The following is a 15,583-nucleotide window of genomic DNA, read 5'->3' as shown; positions in this document are numbered from 1 at the left end:
TAAGCCAAAGATTGGGCATTTCAAGTTGATGGCTCATCTCAGTCATGACCGAAAGCGGTAGCCCTCCAGGGTTTGATATGACCACCAAGGTAGCCAGCCGTTAGAGAATCGAATTACGGGAGAAACCTGTCACAGATAGATAGAGGCAGATTATCTTTAAACCCTTCTTGCAGAAACCAGTGTCTACTAACTTGCACTCTGGACCGTGCGTGTTATCACGGCATGTAACTCAGGATATAACCAATTAAGATCATGAAAGGTTGGCCAGTAGTATCGGCATCTCAACCATCAACTAAGCCACAGAAGCTCTTGTACATTAACTGACTGTTCAAGTATAGTCCCAAATAGCTTATACCGTATATGATATTTATTGGCTACTATAGGTTTAAAGACTGAGACAAGTATAGTGCTTGTTCAAAGGAAGAAGTTGGCACAAGATGTATTCACCGAGACTGTTGTATATGATGACCTGGCCTTCAAGTACTGATTGATTTCAGAAGAACAAAGAACGATTTTTTAAGACGCCAGCTACCAGAATACCTAGCTAGAGTTCGTTAATCCTCATGAAAATAGGTTTAGGTATTAGCAAAGTTGAAATAAAGTTGTCGTCAAAGTCGAGGTGAGCGTGGTAGACACCTAAAACCACCCGGAACAACAATTCGCCGGCCAAAGCTTCGCGTCGCCACAACACCTCGAAATTTCCAAAGTCGCCTGCCTTTCACTAGCAGCTCCATCAGCCTTTTTCCTCTTTCTCAGCGCGTCCTCCTCACAATGGCAGCCGTAACAACCAACGGCGATGCCGCCGCCAACGCTCTCGACGACATTAAGCCACCCGCTGGAGTAGTCCTTCCTCCTCGCGAGATTCGAAACGTTCTTGAAAAGACAGCCGGCTATGTAGCGCGAAACGGCGCCGTCTTCGAAGATCGCATTCGCGAAAAGGAACGATCAAACCCGAAATTCAGCTTTCTCAACCCTTCCGATGCCTACCATCCCTTCTACCAATGGCGACTAGATGAGGTCAAGAGTGGACGTGGTACAGCGATCGCTGCTGGTCGCGTGGGCGAACCCGCGGCCGAGGCTCCCAAGCCTCAGGGACCCCCGAAGCCTGCCGATTACCTGTTCTCCGCGCGAACGCCTCGCATCAACCGAAAGGATCTGGATGTGATTCAACTATCGGCTCTCTTTGTAGCAAAGAATGGACGACAGTTTATGACACAGTTGGCTCAGCGCGAAGCTGGTAACCCGCAATTCGGCTTCCTCATCCCTAACCACACTCTCCACAACTTCTTCCAGCATATTATTGACCAATACACAACTTTATTACGTGCAAGCGGCCTCGGCGGAGAAGGCGGCAAGCTTCAAGAAGAGCGCATAAAGGAGCTCGAAGCCAACATAAACGATAAGTTCCTTGTGTTGAACCGCGCCAAGCAACGAGCCGAATATGCCAAATACGTCGAATCAGAAAAAAAGAAGAAGGAGGAGGAAGAGGTCAAGGCCAAGGAAGAGTTTGCGATGATCGACTGGGGGGACTTCGTTGTTGTCGAGACAATCACTTTCAACGAGGCTGATGAGCACGCCAACCTCCCACCTCCCACCAACCTGTCCGATCTTCAGTACGCTTCGCTCGAAGACCGCAACAATGCGTCCATCAGCGCCAGCCTTAGAATTGAGGAAGCAATGCCTGACGAGGACACGACCTACAACGCATACCCCAATCAACCCGCCCCCTATCCCATCGCTCCTCAACAGCCAGCCTACCAACCCGCACAAATGCCCCCTCCTGTGCAGCCGTACTCCCCTGTTCCACAAGCGCAACCACAGCAACCGCAGCGATCAGCCCAAGAGGAAGAAGAGGAGCGCCGTATTCAGGAGCGTGCAGAGCAGCAAGCACGAAAGCAACAGGCTACTGCTGAAGCACGTGGCGGTGCTCCTCCGATGAAGATCAAGGAGAACTACGTACCTCGTGCCGCACAGAAGGCTGCCAACAGACAGGGTGCCCAGACAGCGCTATGCCCCAACTGTAAACAGCAAATCCCTATGAATGAGCTTGAGGCTCACATGCGAAGTAAGTGCTCCATCCTTACATTTCATTTATGCAGAATGCTAACCTCCTTTTAGTCGAACTTCTCGATCCTCGCTGGAAGGAACAGAAGGCCAAGGCGGACACACGCTACGCATCCTCCAACACGATACATGTCGATGTCGCAAACAACCTCAAGCGACTTGCCAGCCAGCGTAGCGACGTTTTCGATCCTGTCACTGGACAGGCCATTTCTGAAGATGAACTAGCACGCCGAAAGAAGGCTGTCATCCACAGCTACGATGGCGCCATGGATGCCAAGAGCCAAGCACAGCTGGGTCATATGCAGAACGTTAACGTCGAAGATCAGATCCGCGCTATTCACCAAAAGTTCGCTGACAAGAAGTGAGGAACTCGGTTGATGGGCAGATTGTACCCGATCGGAGACGACGAAGACGAAGAAGTAGAGAAACATGCCAGCCCCTCAAGGGAGCATAGTGTTCTCGTGTACACGGATCATGTGTAAGACTACATGTCGCGGTAGGCGTTGTAGGTTGAGGCCCCAAGGTGAGGCACATCTGGCGTATGGCGTTTCGTTAATCATATGGGCTTATACTTGTTTGATGCAGCTCAGTCTTTGCACGAGAGTTTTGGGGATGCCGAATCGAGAATGTCTGGGGTAGTAGATTGGTTGAGAACTGGGTGAATGGGCTGCCAGGAAATGAACGGTAACGTACACCTTCAACTACGGCCGTACCATGTTATGTTATACCATGTCATGTCATGTCACGTCGCTAGACAGACAGACAGACAGACCATTGACCATGCTCATGATGGGCAAATGCTCGAATTAGAAGTAAAGATGTCCCGCGTTAGCGCAGCTTGGATCGATACTATATAATGAAGCCTTCTAGACTATTGCTCTGAAGCTCTTAAGGAGCACCTCGGAGCCCTCCTACTTGAATATAAAACGATGTGATCAATTCTTCTGCAGTATTCAATACTCACATGTAAAGTGAATCAATGCTGTATCAGAAATACATCAGCCACTTATGTCTAGGTCTCATGTTTATTTATTGGTTGGATATCTCCGTCTTCGTTCTGACTTGTACGATGCAATGTCGTAACGCTCATGGTTACACAAACAAATCATCAATCAGCAAAACGGAGCCCGAGTGACCCGAAACAGGCTTTAATACCCGTCAATGCACATATTCTTGAACGGTCATATCACTGACCAAGGAAACGACAAAAAGGTACTTGTGATTATCCTGGTCCTCCACCGACTGCTCAAGTACCCCGCCGCCCTATCCTGTCCTGGTTCCCCCACCTCCACTTTCTTTCCACTCTCTTCCCACTTCTACCTCCGACCTCATTCATCTCATGCGACAGCCTGAACTCGAGTGAACATCACTCTCTCCACTCTATACGACATCACCACCAGCCTCAACTGCTTCCTTGCGCCGATAGTCGACTGCGACATACACATCTAGCTCTTAATATTTATACTTTAACGACTAAACTCTCTACAACATCACCAAATATGGCGTCCGATCAGGACAACTCCGGCCTCGATGCGCCCGGCTCACAATTCCACCGACCAATCTTGCAATCTATGCCCGATACGCGACAGCAGAGCTTTGACGAGATCTACGGTCCTCCAGAGAACTTTTTAGAGATTGAGGTGCGCTCTCTTGTCCCTCATGCGCCATATCCGCGACCATACATCGCCAGACGGACAAGCAATACACGCAGGAAATGCTAAAAAGCGCCATATATAGGTCCGCAACCCAAGAACACATGGCATGGGCCGCCACATGTACACAGACTACGAGATCCTCTGCCGTACAAACATTCCCGCCTTCAAGCTTCGTCAGAGCAGCGTCCGTCGTCGATACTCCGACTTCGAGTACTTCCGCGACATCCTCGAGCGCGAGAGCGCCCGCGTTACTATCCCTCCTCTGCCCGGAAAGGTCTTCACCAACCGCTTCAGCGACGATGTTATCGAAGGTCGTCGCGCAGGCCTCGAGAAGTTCCTCAAGATCGTCGTCGGCCATCCCCTGCTGCAGACGGGGAGCAAGGTCCTGGCTGCCTTTGTCCAGGGTGAGTTTGTCGCCATGTCCATCTTTGCCATCATGATGTCTAGGTTGACACAGAATCGCAGACCCTAACTGGGATCGCAACGCTTGGTGACGCCTCCGTCTGATCTGGCCCTTCAAAGCCATGTCTTCTCGCTCTCGCTCTCCATCTCCAACTTCAGCTCCGCGCCAACCTCGAAAGCTCCGCAAGCGGAATCCGGCTCTCAGCCAGCGAGACGCCCTTCTCGACAACATGCCCTCCCCGTGACTACACGAGAAAAGTCAAGCAAACGAAAAGAAAACGAAACGATAGGAGAGGGTGGAATGGGCGTTCCTCTTCACGTACATACTATTCTCTTTTTGTTTCATGTGGGAAAAGCAAACTCTGGTCCAGTCATTATGTTTTTATTCCAAAGTTGTTCTTTCAACTTGCATCCCATCCTACATTCGAAGCTCTGGGACTCCCTTCTTTAGCTTGGGGCGTTGATGGGCTATCTTGTATCCGTATCATCTGCTCTGAATAACAAGAGTGATCCGACTCATGAGACCCAGACCATGAAGCCAAAGCGCATTGCTTAGAATACAATATCAAAGTCAGCAAAGTGGTTTAACGTTCATTCATATTGGCTTCTAATCATCACTCCTCGGAGAGTTTCCTTCTCCAGGATGAGGATATTTTTGGGATGATATCGCCAATGTGTGACGATATCCAAAAATAGAGGCGCCTCTCCTATTATACATAATTTCGTACATGGCCTTTGTGTGAGCATGAGCATGAGCATAAGCATGAGTGTAGGTGTTTACAGTTGCCTCTCTACTGATCCATCCACTCGCCAAACGCCGAAAAATAAATACGCCTTAGCCACGCCATCTCCTCCTTTGTTAGTTTCTCGTAATTCTTCATGTCCCAGCTTCGTTTAAGACCTTGGGTGTTGTACATTGATACAAGAGCGAGTAGTGTTTGTGAAGCTTTCAAAGCTTCATAGCGACTCGTGTCGGATATTGTTACAGGACATCGATGAGCGGATCGGTTCGAGGTAGCGCCCTATATTTTGATCGCTTTGTGTCGAATCAGTGCGTTGCTCATTCATGGAATGGTTTACGCAGGTGTATGGAACAGTCGAAGGATGCCTTCATACATGGCAAACATGATAGCGGCGCTAGGTACTGTTCGCATCAAGTGAGGTGTCAGACCTCCATACAGACCCATGACACCCTCTTCAAGCCAGACAAGCTTGAAGCATTGAACAAGACCGGTGTATTTAGGCAGTCCATTCTCCATAGGCGCTTGTCGAAGTCGTGTTCGCGCAACCTGTTTCATCTTCGTCAGTATCCTGGAAAAAAGTTCAATGTCTCAAACCGATGAAGTACCTCGTGGGGATAGGCGATAACAGCGGCGACCAGCTTAGCGCTTCCAGCAGCGAAACCCTTTCCAGTCCAGTCGACAGTCTTATCCCACCAAGTCAGCTCACGACCACTGCGGACGATCGCGTTGTGTCTGCGAGCTAGAGATGCCTTCATTTGCTCGTAGAGCATCCATTGCATCGTTGACTCTACCACACCGAGGTAACTAGCACTCATGCCACGGTAGAGACTTCGAATACCTTCGTCCCGGATGATTTGACGTATACAGTCGTAGCTGTTTCGATATTTGCGCATTTGCGCACCGCCGGCTGCAACATTCTTGTCCAGCTGTAACCGAGTCTTGATCATCCAGATGGGGTTTGTAGCCGTTGAGGTAATGACACCGGCTGCCACACCAGCCGATAGATGGACCCATGGCGCTTCTACACCATTGTTGAAATGCTCAGATATTAAGCGTTTTCCGTTGCCGTAGACATAGAAGTTGATGGATCGAGCTGGTACAACTCCAACCGAGGTAGGGCCAAGACCCTTGAAGAGCGCTCGCCAACCCTCATTCCGATATACTGAGCCGAGAATCTGGAGCGTGTCGTTCAGGTGATATAAAGCGGCCCGGGCAGGGTTTAGTCGGCCAATGACTTGAGCTTGAGCTTCGCGTTGAGCTCGGATCTGGGCCTGGTAGAAATCGGATTGCAATCGGGTCTTCAACACATCGAGGGGGGCTGTAACTGCGGCGGCAGTCATACCTCCAACACTATGAACACAATCAAATCAGTCTCGTAGTTCCCAGCAAATCAGTCTTACGACAAGTTGTCGCAAGCTAGTTGGGGACCATATGGAGGTTTACATACCCGCCAGCAAACATGTGAACCCATGATTTAGCAAAGGGCAATGCCTTGACATTTCCCTGGATCGGGGTGTCATCGGGAATTACATCGCCGGTCTCGCGTGACTGGATGAGTGCCGAGTGATCGATTGGTGAATGGGAATGATGGAATGGTTTCTCGTCGCCGCTCGACATGATGTGCGACGTAGGCTGATGGTGTGACATGGTGAGTTGCAATTTCCAGGCGTGAAGTAAGAGGAGAGTCTTGATCTCCGTCAATGTTGGTTGTTCTGTTGCTTTCACTTGTTTCCTCAGTCGACTCGTCGTTGAATTTCGATTTTGCGCGGCACGGTCGGTGGTGTATTAGAGTGGCCTGTACTGAAGCCTGTCGGTACCGTATAATTAAGAAAGCAGGCGTTCGTAGTACGATCAACAGTGAGCGATAAGACAAGGGCCCGGGCAGTCGCCAAGTATTTGTTGAAGAAGAGGAATCGCCTCTGGTAATTGGAAAAAGATGGAGAATCTTTTTCATGAATCAGCGAAGCATTAGCAGCAGTGGCACCTTGTTAGCGGTAGAAGAGGTCTTTAGTGCCTTATCTAATCGCATCCCGCCAAAACTTTTTTTCTACCTACGGCTGCCACTGGATGAGATGCGTCTTGATTGGATCCGCAATGGACGTGGCGCTGGCGGGTCTCCAAGGTACGTATTCTTTTCAACGGCAACTTACTGGTACAGTACCTTAAGTGCCCGAGTGCCTTGTAAGTGGGCCAGAGGCTTCTACACGTAAAGCCGATTAAAGCCAAGATAAGGCAAAAATGACGAAACACACTCATAATGGCAGTTCTTTAAATGTGATAAGATACCTGAAGCAGATTTTAAATGTCTTTGTATTCATCATATTCGTAAAACGTTGACTTCTTCTCCCACACTCTTCTTCTTCCTTGTCAAGCCATCTCCATGTGTTGACTCTGACAAGTCGGTAGGCGAGGTACCTTACTTTCATGCGTAAAACGCCAACGGGGCTATTCTGACTGATGCAGTATCAGCTGGCTGAAGGATTCAAGGAACCATCACCACCCCTATACGTACTGTTCGAAGGTGCTACCAGCGAACTCGCCAACCCCGTGGCATTTGATCCAGGTCCTAAAGTTTCGACCGAATGGTTGCTGTGATCCGACCGGGCTGATTGCCCCATACCAAAAGGGAGCCGATGTCGTTCTGCGCTAAGATCGAATCGGTGCATCGACGCAGTCGACGGCTCCATTGTAGTAGGAAGATGCCCATTGTCCCGACTGGGAGGTCTCGAACCATCATCCGTACCGTATGTTCCCGGTGTTCTATCCCCAGACGTTCTGCCAGCTTCTTGCCTCTCTCCAAGTCGACTTGAATGCCCGTCTTTGGGGTCTAATGTGTCAGGAACTCGTCCACTGTCTGAGTGCCCATCAACATCCATTTCATCCCTGAGACCCATGTCTCGCTTGAGTTGTCGGAACTCATCATCTGTGACTGTTTTCCAACTGCATTTGGCATGCTTTTTGGTACATCCTGAGCATGCTGTCAAATGTTTAACGCATTCAACCCTTAGTCGCCGACATCGATCGCACGGTGGGTTGATCACATCCCCCTTGCCCAGCTGGTCAGTCCTTTGTGTAATCAGAGACCGGAAAGCTGTTTCGCGGCTGTCCATCACAGGCTGCACTGTTGTCTCTGCTGCATGGCCACTGTATCTCGGACCATGCGCTTGAGAGTGGGTTACGCTGTGCGAAGGAGATGGTTGACTTAGAGTGGTTATAGGAATTCCTGTAACTGACGTTGACCGAGATGGCGGCGGCGAAGCGGAGGCTGCGAGAAATTGCTGCAGCAAATCAGCATGTAAATCATAGCCGGCGCTGAAATTGGCCGTTCGATGTGAACTGCCACTGCCGGTACTGTTAGTGGGCTGATATCGTGATGGCGGTGTGTCCTGTGTGCTCCTGCGTCGACGAATATCCTGCTTCCTCTGCCCAAGCCGATGGTTAAGTATACGAGCTCTTGCCGCCACTTCGTCAGCTTTCTTGTACAGGATTGATGTTCTTTGTTCGAGAATATCCAATGTCGCCAGTTCTGCCGTCTCATCCTCTTCGAGGGGGTGATCGAGGGGGAACCGGTCCAAAGCGCCAGACCATACCAGACGCCAATCGTCCTCCATAATCTCCACCTGTGAGCCTTTGAGAACAAATTGGCAGCATCGGGTGCCATCCGCCTTTTGAACGAGGGTAAAATCCTTTGGGTTTGATCTCGCAAAACTGACTACATCCAGCCAACTTATAGGATTGGAGAAGGGCTGAAGTGGTGTCGTCTTGATTGGCCCATCGAAAAACTTCTCAATGCCTCTCAAAAGTCTTGGACCGGTAAGTTTAGCCCCAAGACTTGCTGCAAGACTCTCATGCCTGTCCAACACGTCTGATGTGCGTCAGTAAATGGTATCCCATTAATGGTTTCGACGATTTTCTTGGCATCCTTACTCTCATATTCGCCAATCAGACCGATGATGTCGGCAAATGTGTCTGCATCACCCTGTACGAGGCTCAAATGCGATGCACTTGATCTCGGGAGATAGTGGATATAACCAGGAACACCTTTGAGGTTGGGTTAGCATATCCTCCAAGCGAACAAGCTGTGCCAGCGCACCAAGACAGAAAAGCCGGATACAAAAGCAACAAGCATGTGCGTCCCTGGAGGAGCCGAGCTGAACGCTACTTCCGGCAAGGGGTCAAACCAAGAGCATTCGGCTTTTCAAGTGCCGTCTCGTTTTGCGCGCGCCATCAGGCGACGCCATGCATTGAAGAATGTAAGAGACACGAAGACACATGCAAGTGTGCAACGACGGCGAGGTCAAGGCAAACAATGCAGTCTCGTATGTGGTGCTACAAACGAAACGTCTCAGGATTTGAGGCGACACAATATGGTGCAGCCCTTTGACGGCTGTTGTCATACTAGACATACCTTGCTGAAGAGATGTAGGTGCGTGCTGAGCGCGACCTTGACCACCGGCATCATCGACGTCACGCTTTCGTTTTGCAGGTTCCGAGTCGGAAGTATGGCCCATGATGGGTGACTGATGGGTGTAAATGTGGTATGTTGACCAAAAGGTCGAGATTGATAGACGAGCTTAGATGCCGTGTGCAGAATGAGGCGCTTACGCTTGACCAACAAACGTCCTAGCCGAGATTGAACCCTGAAATGCCCAGTGAAGCGGACAGATCTGCCTGGATTGCGCTGAAAAGAGGACGGAATAGGGAAATAGATATCAACGCTTCTGAGAGAGGGTTGACCGCAGGACGAATTAGAGTCAGGTGAGTGGCAACGTCGCGAAGGGATTGCGACGGGGATTCCAGTTGATCGATTGAGTGATAGGAGAGAAGAGGAGAGAAGCGGCGAGAGAGAGAGAGAGAGAGAGGATGAGACAGCGACAGCGGTTATTGGATATTCATGGCGACGGAGTGAAGCCGGAATAAGTTGACGATGGATTGAGAGGATATGTCGATTTTGTAGTATTAGAGAGTCCGTCCCCCCCAGACAGATACCTTAGATATGCAGGTAAATGGGCGCCAAGAGGAGAACAACTGTTGATGCTCCGTGGAACAGGCTCAATTCTATTCCAGCACAGAAAATACCTCGCGCAAAATAACGCAGCGAACTACAGCGGGTAAAGTTGGCGTCCAAGTGGGTGAAGAGGAAGCTTCAAGAGTGAGAAAAAAGGAGATTGAAAGGGTTCAAATACTGGACGGGTTGGGGGAGAAGCACAAGGAAATACAGAAAAGAGACAAGAGGAGCCTTGGAGCAGGAAGAAAGTGCCGGGGAATCGGGACCATGTGGGGAAGAGTGCAGCGGAACGAGGTGCGAGGCCGATGGAAAATGACAACGGCCGGCTTGGTATTAATTGGAATGGATTGGATGGAGGGTACGTCAACACCAAAATCTCCGACTTATAGCACCTAAAAAGGACGACGATGGTAGGTCATTCCTTTGAGGATGAAAGAATTGTTGAAAAGTTCAGATAAAAGAATCAGTGAGGTAGGCCAAGAGGATTTAAGGACAAAGAGCGGCAGTGGCAGCATCAACCAATTCGAAACTGACAGACGAGACACAACCTAATGCCCTGGTGAGGCCCTATACCTGGGTACTGCAACCACTGTCAGCCGCCCAGACATAGGTAGGTAACCACAGCTTTAGGTACCTAGGTTAACGGCGGGCCAGCGGGCTCAAGACCCAGTACTACTGTAGCTTGATTTCCTTTTTCGGACAGTTCATGATGGATATCAAGAGGCCTCCTCTGAGGAGTCAAGTACATGCCAAAAAACATCTCATAGACCTACAATGAGAGTCGCATATCACTCCTGTCAACCTGTACATTGGCGCCTTAATGCATGTCCCAGCGCGGGATCTTTGTATGAGGCTGTGCTGCTGCAAATCCCCAAGGTAGAGTAGCTACTAGCTTGCACGGATGGAGGGAGGGATGATTTACAGGCGGTAAACAGGAAAAGAGACAGACTCAAGCTGCATGGATCTACCTTAGTTTCAAGTCGGATGAGTGAGGCAATATCACTGGCGCTGGCTGGCTGCAGTATCCCGCTCGTCCATCTGCTACTGGGGCGCTTTGCGACGCTGGTCTCCGAGGCACGCGAGCGATATATTTTCTCTCGCACTCCATTGCACTTACACTTCCACGTGCATCTATATTACAAGTCCAATAGTATCACGCTTGGTATTGCGGCACTGAAAGTCGGTAAGTCACCATCACTACTAGATCGACAAAGCCCTACTGCATTTTGCTAGACTTGTTTCCGATAATCAGTTTCTTTCCTGCAGTTGACAGACTAGACCAGATGATTACGCGGTGTGAGTTATGATTATCGTATTCACATGAAGAAGAGTTGAGTGTTGCTGTATCTAATGCCTGCCACTCATTGGTCGAATCGTATGTATCAAGCTCAAGTCAAGCTCTCTTCTAATAATCCACTCTCGCACCAAATTCACACATGCCTACGCACAAACAACATAGATCCACACCTGTAAATCTCCATAACTGTATTAGCACCACTCACCCCACCAGAGCCATCACAAGTTCTACCTTCAGCCCAAACCACACGCTCATCACCAATATCGCACCCCATCTCCTCCTCAATACAGCCCCCAAAGATACGCCATGTCCGATAGACCCTCACACCGAGGCGGCCGCGGTGGCCAAGGATCGCATTCACGAGGTGGGCGCGGAGGCGGTCGTGGAGGAGGCGGCGCGGGAGGCGCCCAGCAGGAGCGCGAGAGACCCAAGAAGGAGAACATTCTTGACTTGGGCAAGTACATGGACAAGCAGATCACCGTCAAGTTTAACGGCGGTCGTGAGGGTATGTCTCTTCGAGTTGCGCGCCAGGAGACCCCACTCACTAACTTCCGATTCAGTCAAGGGCACATTGAAGGGCTATGATGCTCTTATGAACCTAGTACTAGATGATGTACACGAGGTTGTTCGAGGTACGTTGCGCGACTCCTGCAAACCATCTCCTGATCCATATTCTCTCCGTTCCTGGCTAGGCACTCGCAGCTAACACTAGAACTGCAGACGACGAAGGCAACGACTCCACTCGATCCCTTGGCCTCGTAGTTGTTCGAGGTACTCTCCTTGTTCTCGTCAGCCCTGTCGACGGCAGTGAAGAGATTGCCAACCCTTTTGTGCAAGCCGAGGATGATTGAGGAGCCAACTGTCATCAGGCTGGAAACGAATATTACGACAAAGGCAAAAAACACAACGCCCCACCTGGAGCTGGTACAATATATATGGCCGTGTCAAGCCTGGTTTAAATCCAAGAAACCGAGCGACACAATTACATCGCCAGCTACTAGCATGGTATTTTGGATTATGCATGGGCATCGAAAGCAGCATCTTACGAAAGTCCTTGGCTCCAACAGTGAATTTGTCACGTTAGCCGCCACTTCATAGAATATTGTAATGAATGAAGGCAATATATCATATTGAAAAGGCAAATACCCTACTTCTGTCTCACTATATCCTCTCTCTCTGTTTCGGAATCACCACTAACCTCTGCCATATACACACACACACAGTCTAAACATCATCAGCCATGGCAGACCATCATGAATCTGTAGATTGCCTCCAATGTCTCAACCCCCATCGCATCATGTGACGCGTGGCCAGAAACCTTCTGGCGATTTTGCCAGTTCTGATTGCCTGACTGATCCAAGGCGATGCCCTTATAAGTACCCAAGGTGTCGTGATTGTACGAGACTCTGTTCTCAAAAATTGGTGCTCTTTGTTTTCTGGCCCTCTTCTTCTTCTGTTCCTTTTCGATAGTCGGGACGCCCCTGTCATTCTGAGGACTCGATCCTTCCTGTAACTCGTCGTTTCATCCATCCTCAGGCAATGACGGAGGCTTGTCTGGGGCCTGCCTGTGCGTTGCACATTAGTCTCCTCTCGAAGCCCTAGCATAACTCGCTGGGAACCTCTAGTGACGAGTCTGATTCGCTTCGAGACCTTGTTTCCTCCTGATGTGTTTGTTTCCATGGAAGATATTCTGTTGCCTTGTGGGACTTTGGCCTCGTGGGAATAGAAGTTGCACGAGACTGGCTAGGACCAATACCCACCAATCTACCATCAAATCTAGCCCCCCACCCTCGGTCTGACCCTTTCTAATGTCCTCATGGGTATTGAGGCTTTGTACCGCGATTCACTGAAACTTGCCACGAGCTAGGTGTTGTTCCTGCTGGGACTAGAAGCTTCGACCTGATTTACTCGCCTTGACAAGTTCTCCGAAGGAATTCGCCAGCATCTTTTTAAGCTCCTTGTAGCTGACGAGGAAGCTGGTCTGTTCGTCTCGGCTGGTGAGACAAACCCTCTCCTCCGTCCCAACATCTAGTTTGCTCAGGCAACGAAGCATGTGTCCCATATCCAGAACTGGATTACCGTTGCCATCCACTTGATGAAAAACATAATCTCTGAAGAGTTTGAGCATATACCGCTCACCATTTTCAGACCAATTCTGATCCCCGTTGAAGTCATATCGCTCGTTGATGGTTTCGAGTTTCATCAACAGTCTGGCTGTCCTACCGTTCTCCACCTCCCGCATGACGTCGGCGCGGGCCTTGTCATTGGCTTGAAGAATTTGGTCAAACGTGGATGTGATACGACCAGCAATTCCGCGTACGAACTCGTCTATGCCTTTCTGAGCGGGTGGTTGCTGAGGGGTGAGGAGCCACAGCACAGTATCCCTCAGTTCGACTGAATACACCCTCGACAATTGTTCCAAAGATATGTTAAAATTAGTGAGATGGACTGGCAGAGTGTTAGTCGTCAGACAGAGCAATAGCCGGCCAAATTGAATGAAGTCTTCTTGCTGAAGCTCCTGAATGGATCGATGAGCATCGTATTGAACGACATCCAAGATAGAGCATGCGCTGAGACGGATGCGGCCCTTGTCTGTAAGAATGATCTTGCTAGGATCGATACATCGTGCTGCCAAATTGACTGAATGGATGGCCTGGAGCGCATTGGCAATCTGTGAGATGTAACCCCACAGGACGTTCTCAGCAATGGGTGTTTTAGCTTGGAAACGCGTACCATGGGTACTGCTTGGGGTCAAGTGAGCCTCAACTAGTGTTTTGGAGAGGGGGAAATAGTTTTGTACAAAGATGAGTGAGCTGTCCCCGAAAGCGCGGGTGGTAAACGCATCGATGATAGAAACCACGCTGCCATTGTTGATGCGCCGCCACTCTTTGACAAGCCTGATGGCATTCTCGTTGGTGAGTCTGTAGCCTTCTAATCGCCTGAGACAATAAGTGTGGCCTGACTTGGTTTGTGTAGCTTTATAGACCCAGCTCGGATAGCCAAAGATATTAGCATTCTTCCGATGGGTTGTATCCAAGGGCACCAAGTTGTGGTAATTGTCGAGTTGCGGTAACTGCGAGTTTGGGAGAACTTGGCCAGTCGCTTCAAGCTTATTGACAATCTCAACTCGATCTTTCTCAGAGATGAAAAAGTCGTGAGAAACGCGATGATATGGCATCAAATCATCTCGACGTTGCCCAGAGGGGAAGTATAAGTGATGTACCAGAGGTTGAACAGGAGCAGCAAATGCATTTTGTGCTGGGAAGTACCCTGGCCCATGGCCACCGAGAGCTCCTGGATCTTCAGCATAAGGGTTGTACTGAGGAGTAGTGATGCCTTGATTCATAGTAGGCACAGTGAAGGGGTCATAGGAGATCCCGCCATCTTGACCAGAACCATTTGCGGATGTGGTCTATCTCGGTAATTAGCGGAGAGTCTCGATATCGGCAGTGACGGATCATACCGTGCTGTTCACGTCAAAGTTAGGGGTAAATTCGCGGACAGTAGCAGGATTGAAGACGCTGCTGTCGCTATCCTGGGGCCCAACCGGGGTAGCGGCTTTACAAGCATTTTGTCAGTTGAATGGCACAAGAATGAGGGTACTTATGGGGGACATACAGCCCAAACCACGTGGTGTAAAAGCTGGAGCGCTGGCAGCCTGTGAAGAGAAGGTGGCCTTTTTATTAATTCCAACGCTAGCGGGCGTGAAAGATGGCGATTCAACATTGAGTGCTTTCTTGGATCTGGGTTCAACATCATTAGCCATGGCCATGTTGAAGGGTCGAAATCGTAGTGTGAGTTGCTGAATATGGAGTAGCAGCTCGCAAGAGTCAACTTGAGTAATAAACAGTGTGGGAATATTATATGCCTGAAGTAGTGATACAGCACCAGGGCTGCTGGTACATGGGGGCGTTGTGCTTTTGAAGAGTTGAAGTAAAGTAAAGTTAAGTTGGCAAATCATTAGTGATGAGGGAGTATCGGCCGATGAGCGGAGAGGTCATGCGACATACGGTCCTTCCTGCTGCAGCATTGAAGCCTCCTGTCTACAGAGAAAAAGTATGTAACCACTGCAAGGTATACAATGATCACTTACAAGCCTCATTAACAAACCCACCATGAACCGACAGCGCGAGGCTTTCATGGCTGAAGTGTCTAACTTTATAAGCCAAGCGAAGTCGGATTAAATTTGGGTACTGCGAACTGTCGCATCGCGGGTCGGGTCCATCCATCCCGAAAACAACAAACAAATAAAACAAAAGTTTGAGTAACCTACAAGTCTGAATTGGAGTTGTTTTTGTTCTGGTCGTGACTAAAGGCGCAGCCTTGGTCCTCGTATCGGCAATGGCCATATATAAGTACGTTTCGGCATAGTGTATCTTTATTCTCTGGAGAGCGCAGGTCAGCGTTCATGTTG

General features: G+C 49.6%; 6 protein-coding genes across 6 annotated transcripts; 3 read left to right on the top strand and 3 right to left on the bottom strand.

Moving 5' to 3' along the window:
- Nucleotides 1–771: 771 nt before the first annotated feature.
- On the top strand, nucleotides 772–2,429 carry J7337_008879 (uncharacterized protein; the record flags this gene model as incomplete). The annotated part of the gene is made up of 2 exons (XM_044826485.1): nucleotides 772–2,065; nucleotides 2,119–2,429. The coding sequence occupies 2 exons, from the start codon at nucleotides 772–774 to the stop codon at nucleotides 2,427–2,429; spliced, it is 1,605 nt and encodes a 534-aa protein (XP_044679402.1).
- Nucleotides 2,430–3,563: 1,134 nt separating this feature from the next.
- On the top strand, nucleotides 3,564–4,213 carry SNX3 (Sorting nexin-3; the record flags this gene model as incomplete). The annotated part of the gene is made up of 3 exons (XM_044826484.1): nucleotides 3,564–3,704; nucleotides 3,802–4,123; nucleotides 4,185–4,213. 3 exons carry the CDS (start codon nucleotides 3,564–3,566, stop codon nucleotides 4,211–4,213), a joined length of 492 nt encoding a protein of 163 aa, XP_044679401.1.
- Nucleotides 4,214–5,197: 984 nt separating this feature from the next.
- J7337_008877 (uncharacterized protein) lies at nucleotides 5,198–6,481 on the bottom strand (the record flags this gene model as incomplete). The annotated part of the gene is made up of 3 exons (XM_044826483.1): nucleotides 5,198–5,410; nucleotides 5,470–6,214; nucleotides 6,312–6,481. The coding sequence occupies 3 exons, from the start codon at nucleotides 6,479–6,481 to the stop codon at nucleotides 5,198–5,200; spliced, it is 1,128 nt and encodes a 375-aa protein (XP_044679400.1).
- Nucleotides 6,482–7,329: 848 nt separating this feature from the next.
- On the bottom strand, nucleotides 7,330–9,375 carry J7337_008876 (uncharacterized protein; the record flags this gene model as incomplete). Its single annotated transcript, XM_044826482.1, has 3 exons — nucleotides 7,330–8,729; nucleotides 8,792–8,905; nucleotides 9,273–9,375. The coding sequence occupies 3 exons, from the start codon at nucleotides 9,373–9,375 to the stop codon at nucleotides 7,330–7,332; spliced, it is 1,617 nt and encodes a 538-aa protein (XP_044679399.1).
- Nucleotides 9,376–11,475: 2,100 nt separating this feature from the next.
- LSM7 (Sm-like protein lsm7) lies at nucleotides 11,476–12,020 on the top strand (the record flags this gene model as incomplete). The annotated part of the gene is made up of 3 exons (XM_044826481.1): nucleotides 11,476–11,674; nucleotides 11,730–11,801; nucleotides 11,890–12,020. The coding sequence occupies 3 exons, from the start codon at nucleotides 11,476–11,478 to the stop codon at nucleotides 12,018–12,020; spliced, it is 402 nt and encodes a 133-aa protein (XP_044679398.1).
- A 1,034-nt stretch (nucleotides 12,021–13,054) lies between these two features.
- J7337_008874 (uncharacterized protein) lies at nucleotides 13,055–14,941 on the bottom strand (the record flags this gene model as incomplete). Its single annotated transcript, XM_044826480.1, has 3 exons — nucleotides 13,055–14,581; nucleotides 14,633–14,727; nucleotides 14,788–14,941. The coding sequence occupies 3 exons, from the start codon at nucleotides 14,939–14,941 to the stop codon at nucleotides 13,055–13,057; spliced, it is 1,776 nt and encodes a 591-aa protein (XP_044679397.1).
- Between the last annotated feature and the right edge of the window lie 642 nt (nucleotides 14,942–15,583).

The sequence above is a fragment of the Fusarium musae genome, chromosome 6 (genome assembly GCF_019915245.1).
Source record: "Fusarium musae strain F31 chromosome 6, whole genome shotgun sequence".
Lineage (NCBI taxonomy): Eukaryota > Fungi > Ascomycota > Sordariomycetes > Hypocreales > Nectriaceae > Fusarium > Fusarium musae.
Note: the sequence above shows the minus strand (reverse complement) of the source record. Positions and strands in the feature narration are given on the sequence as shown.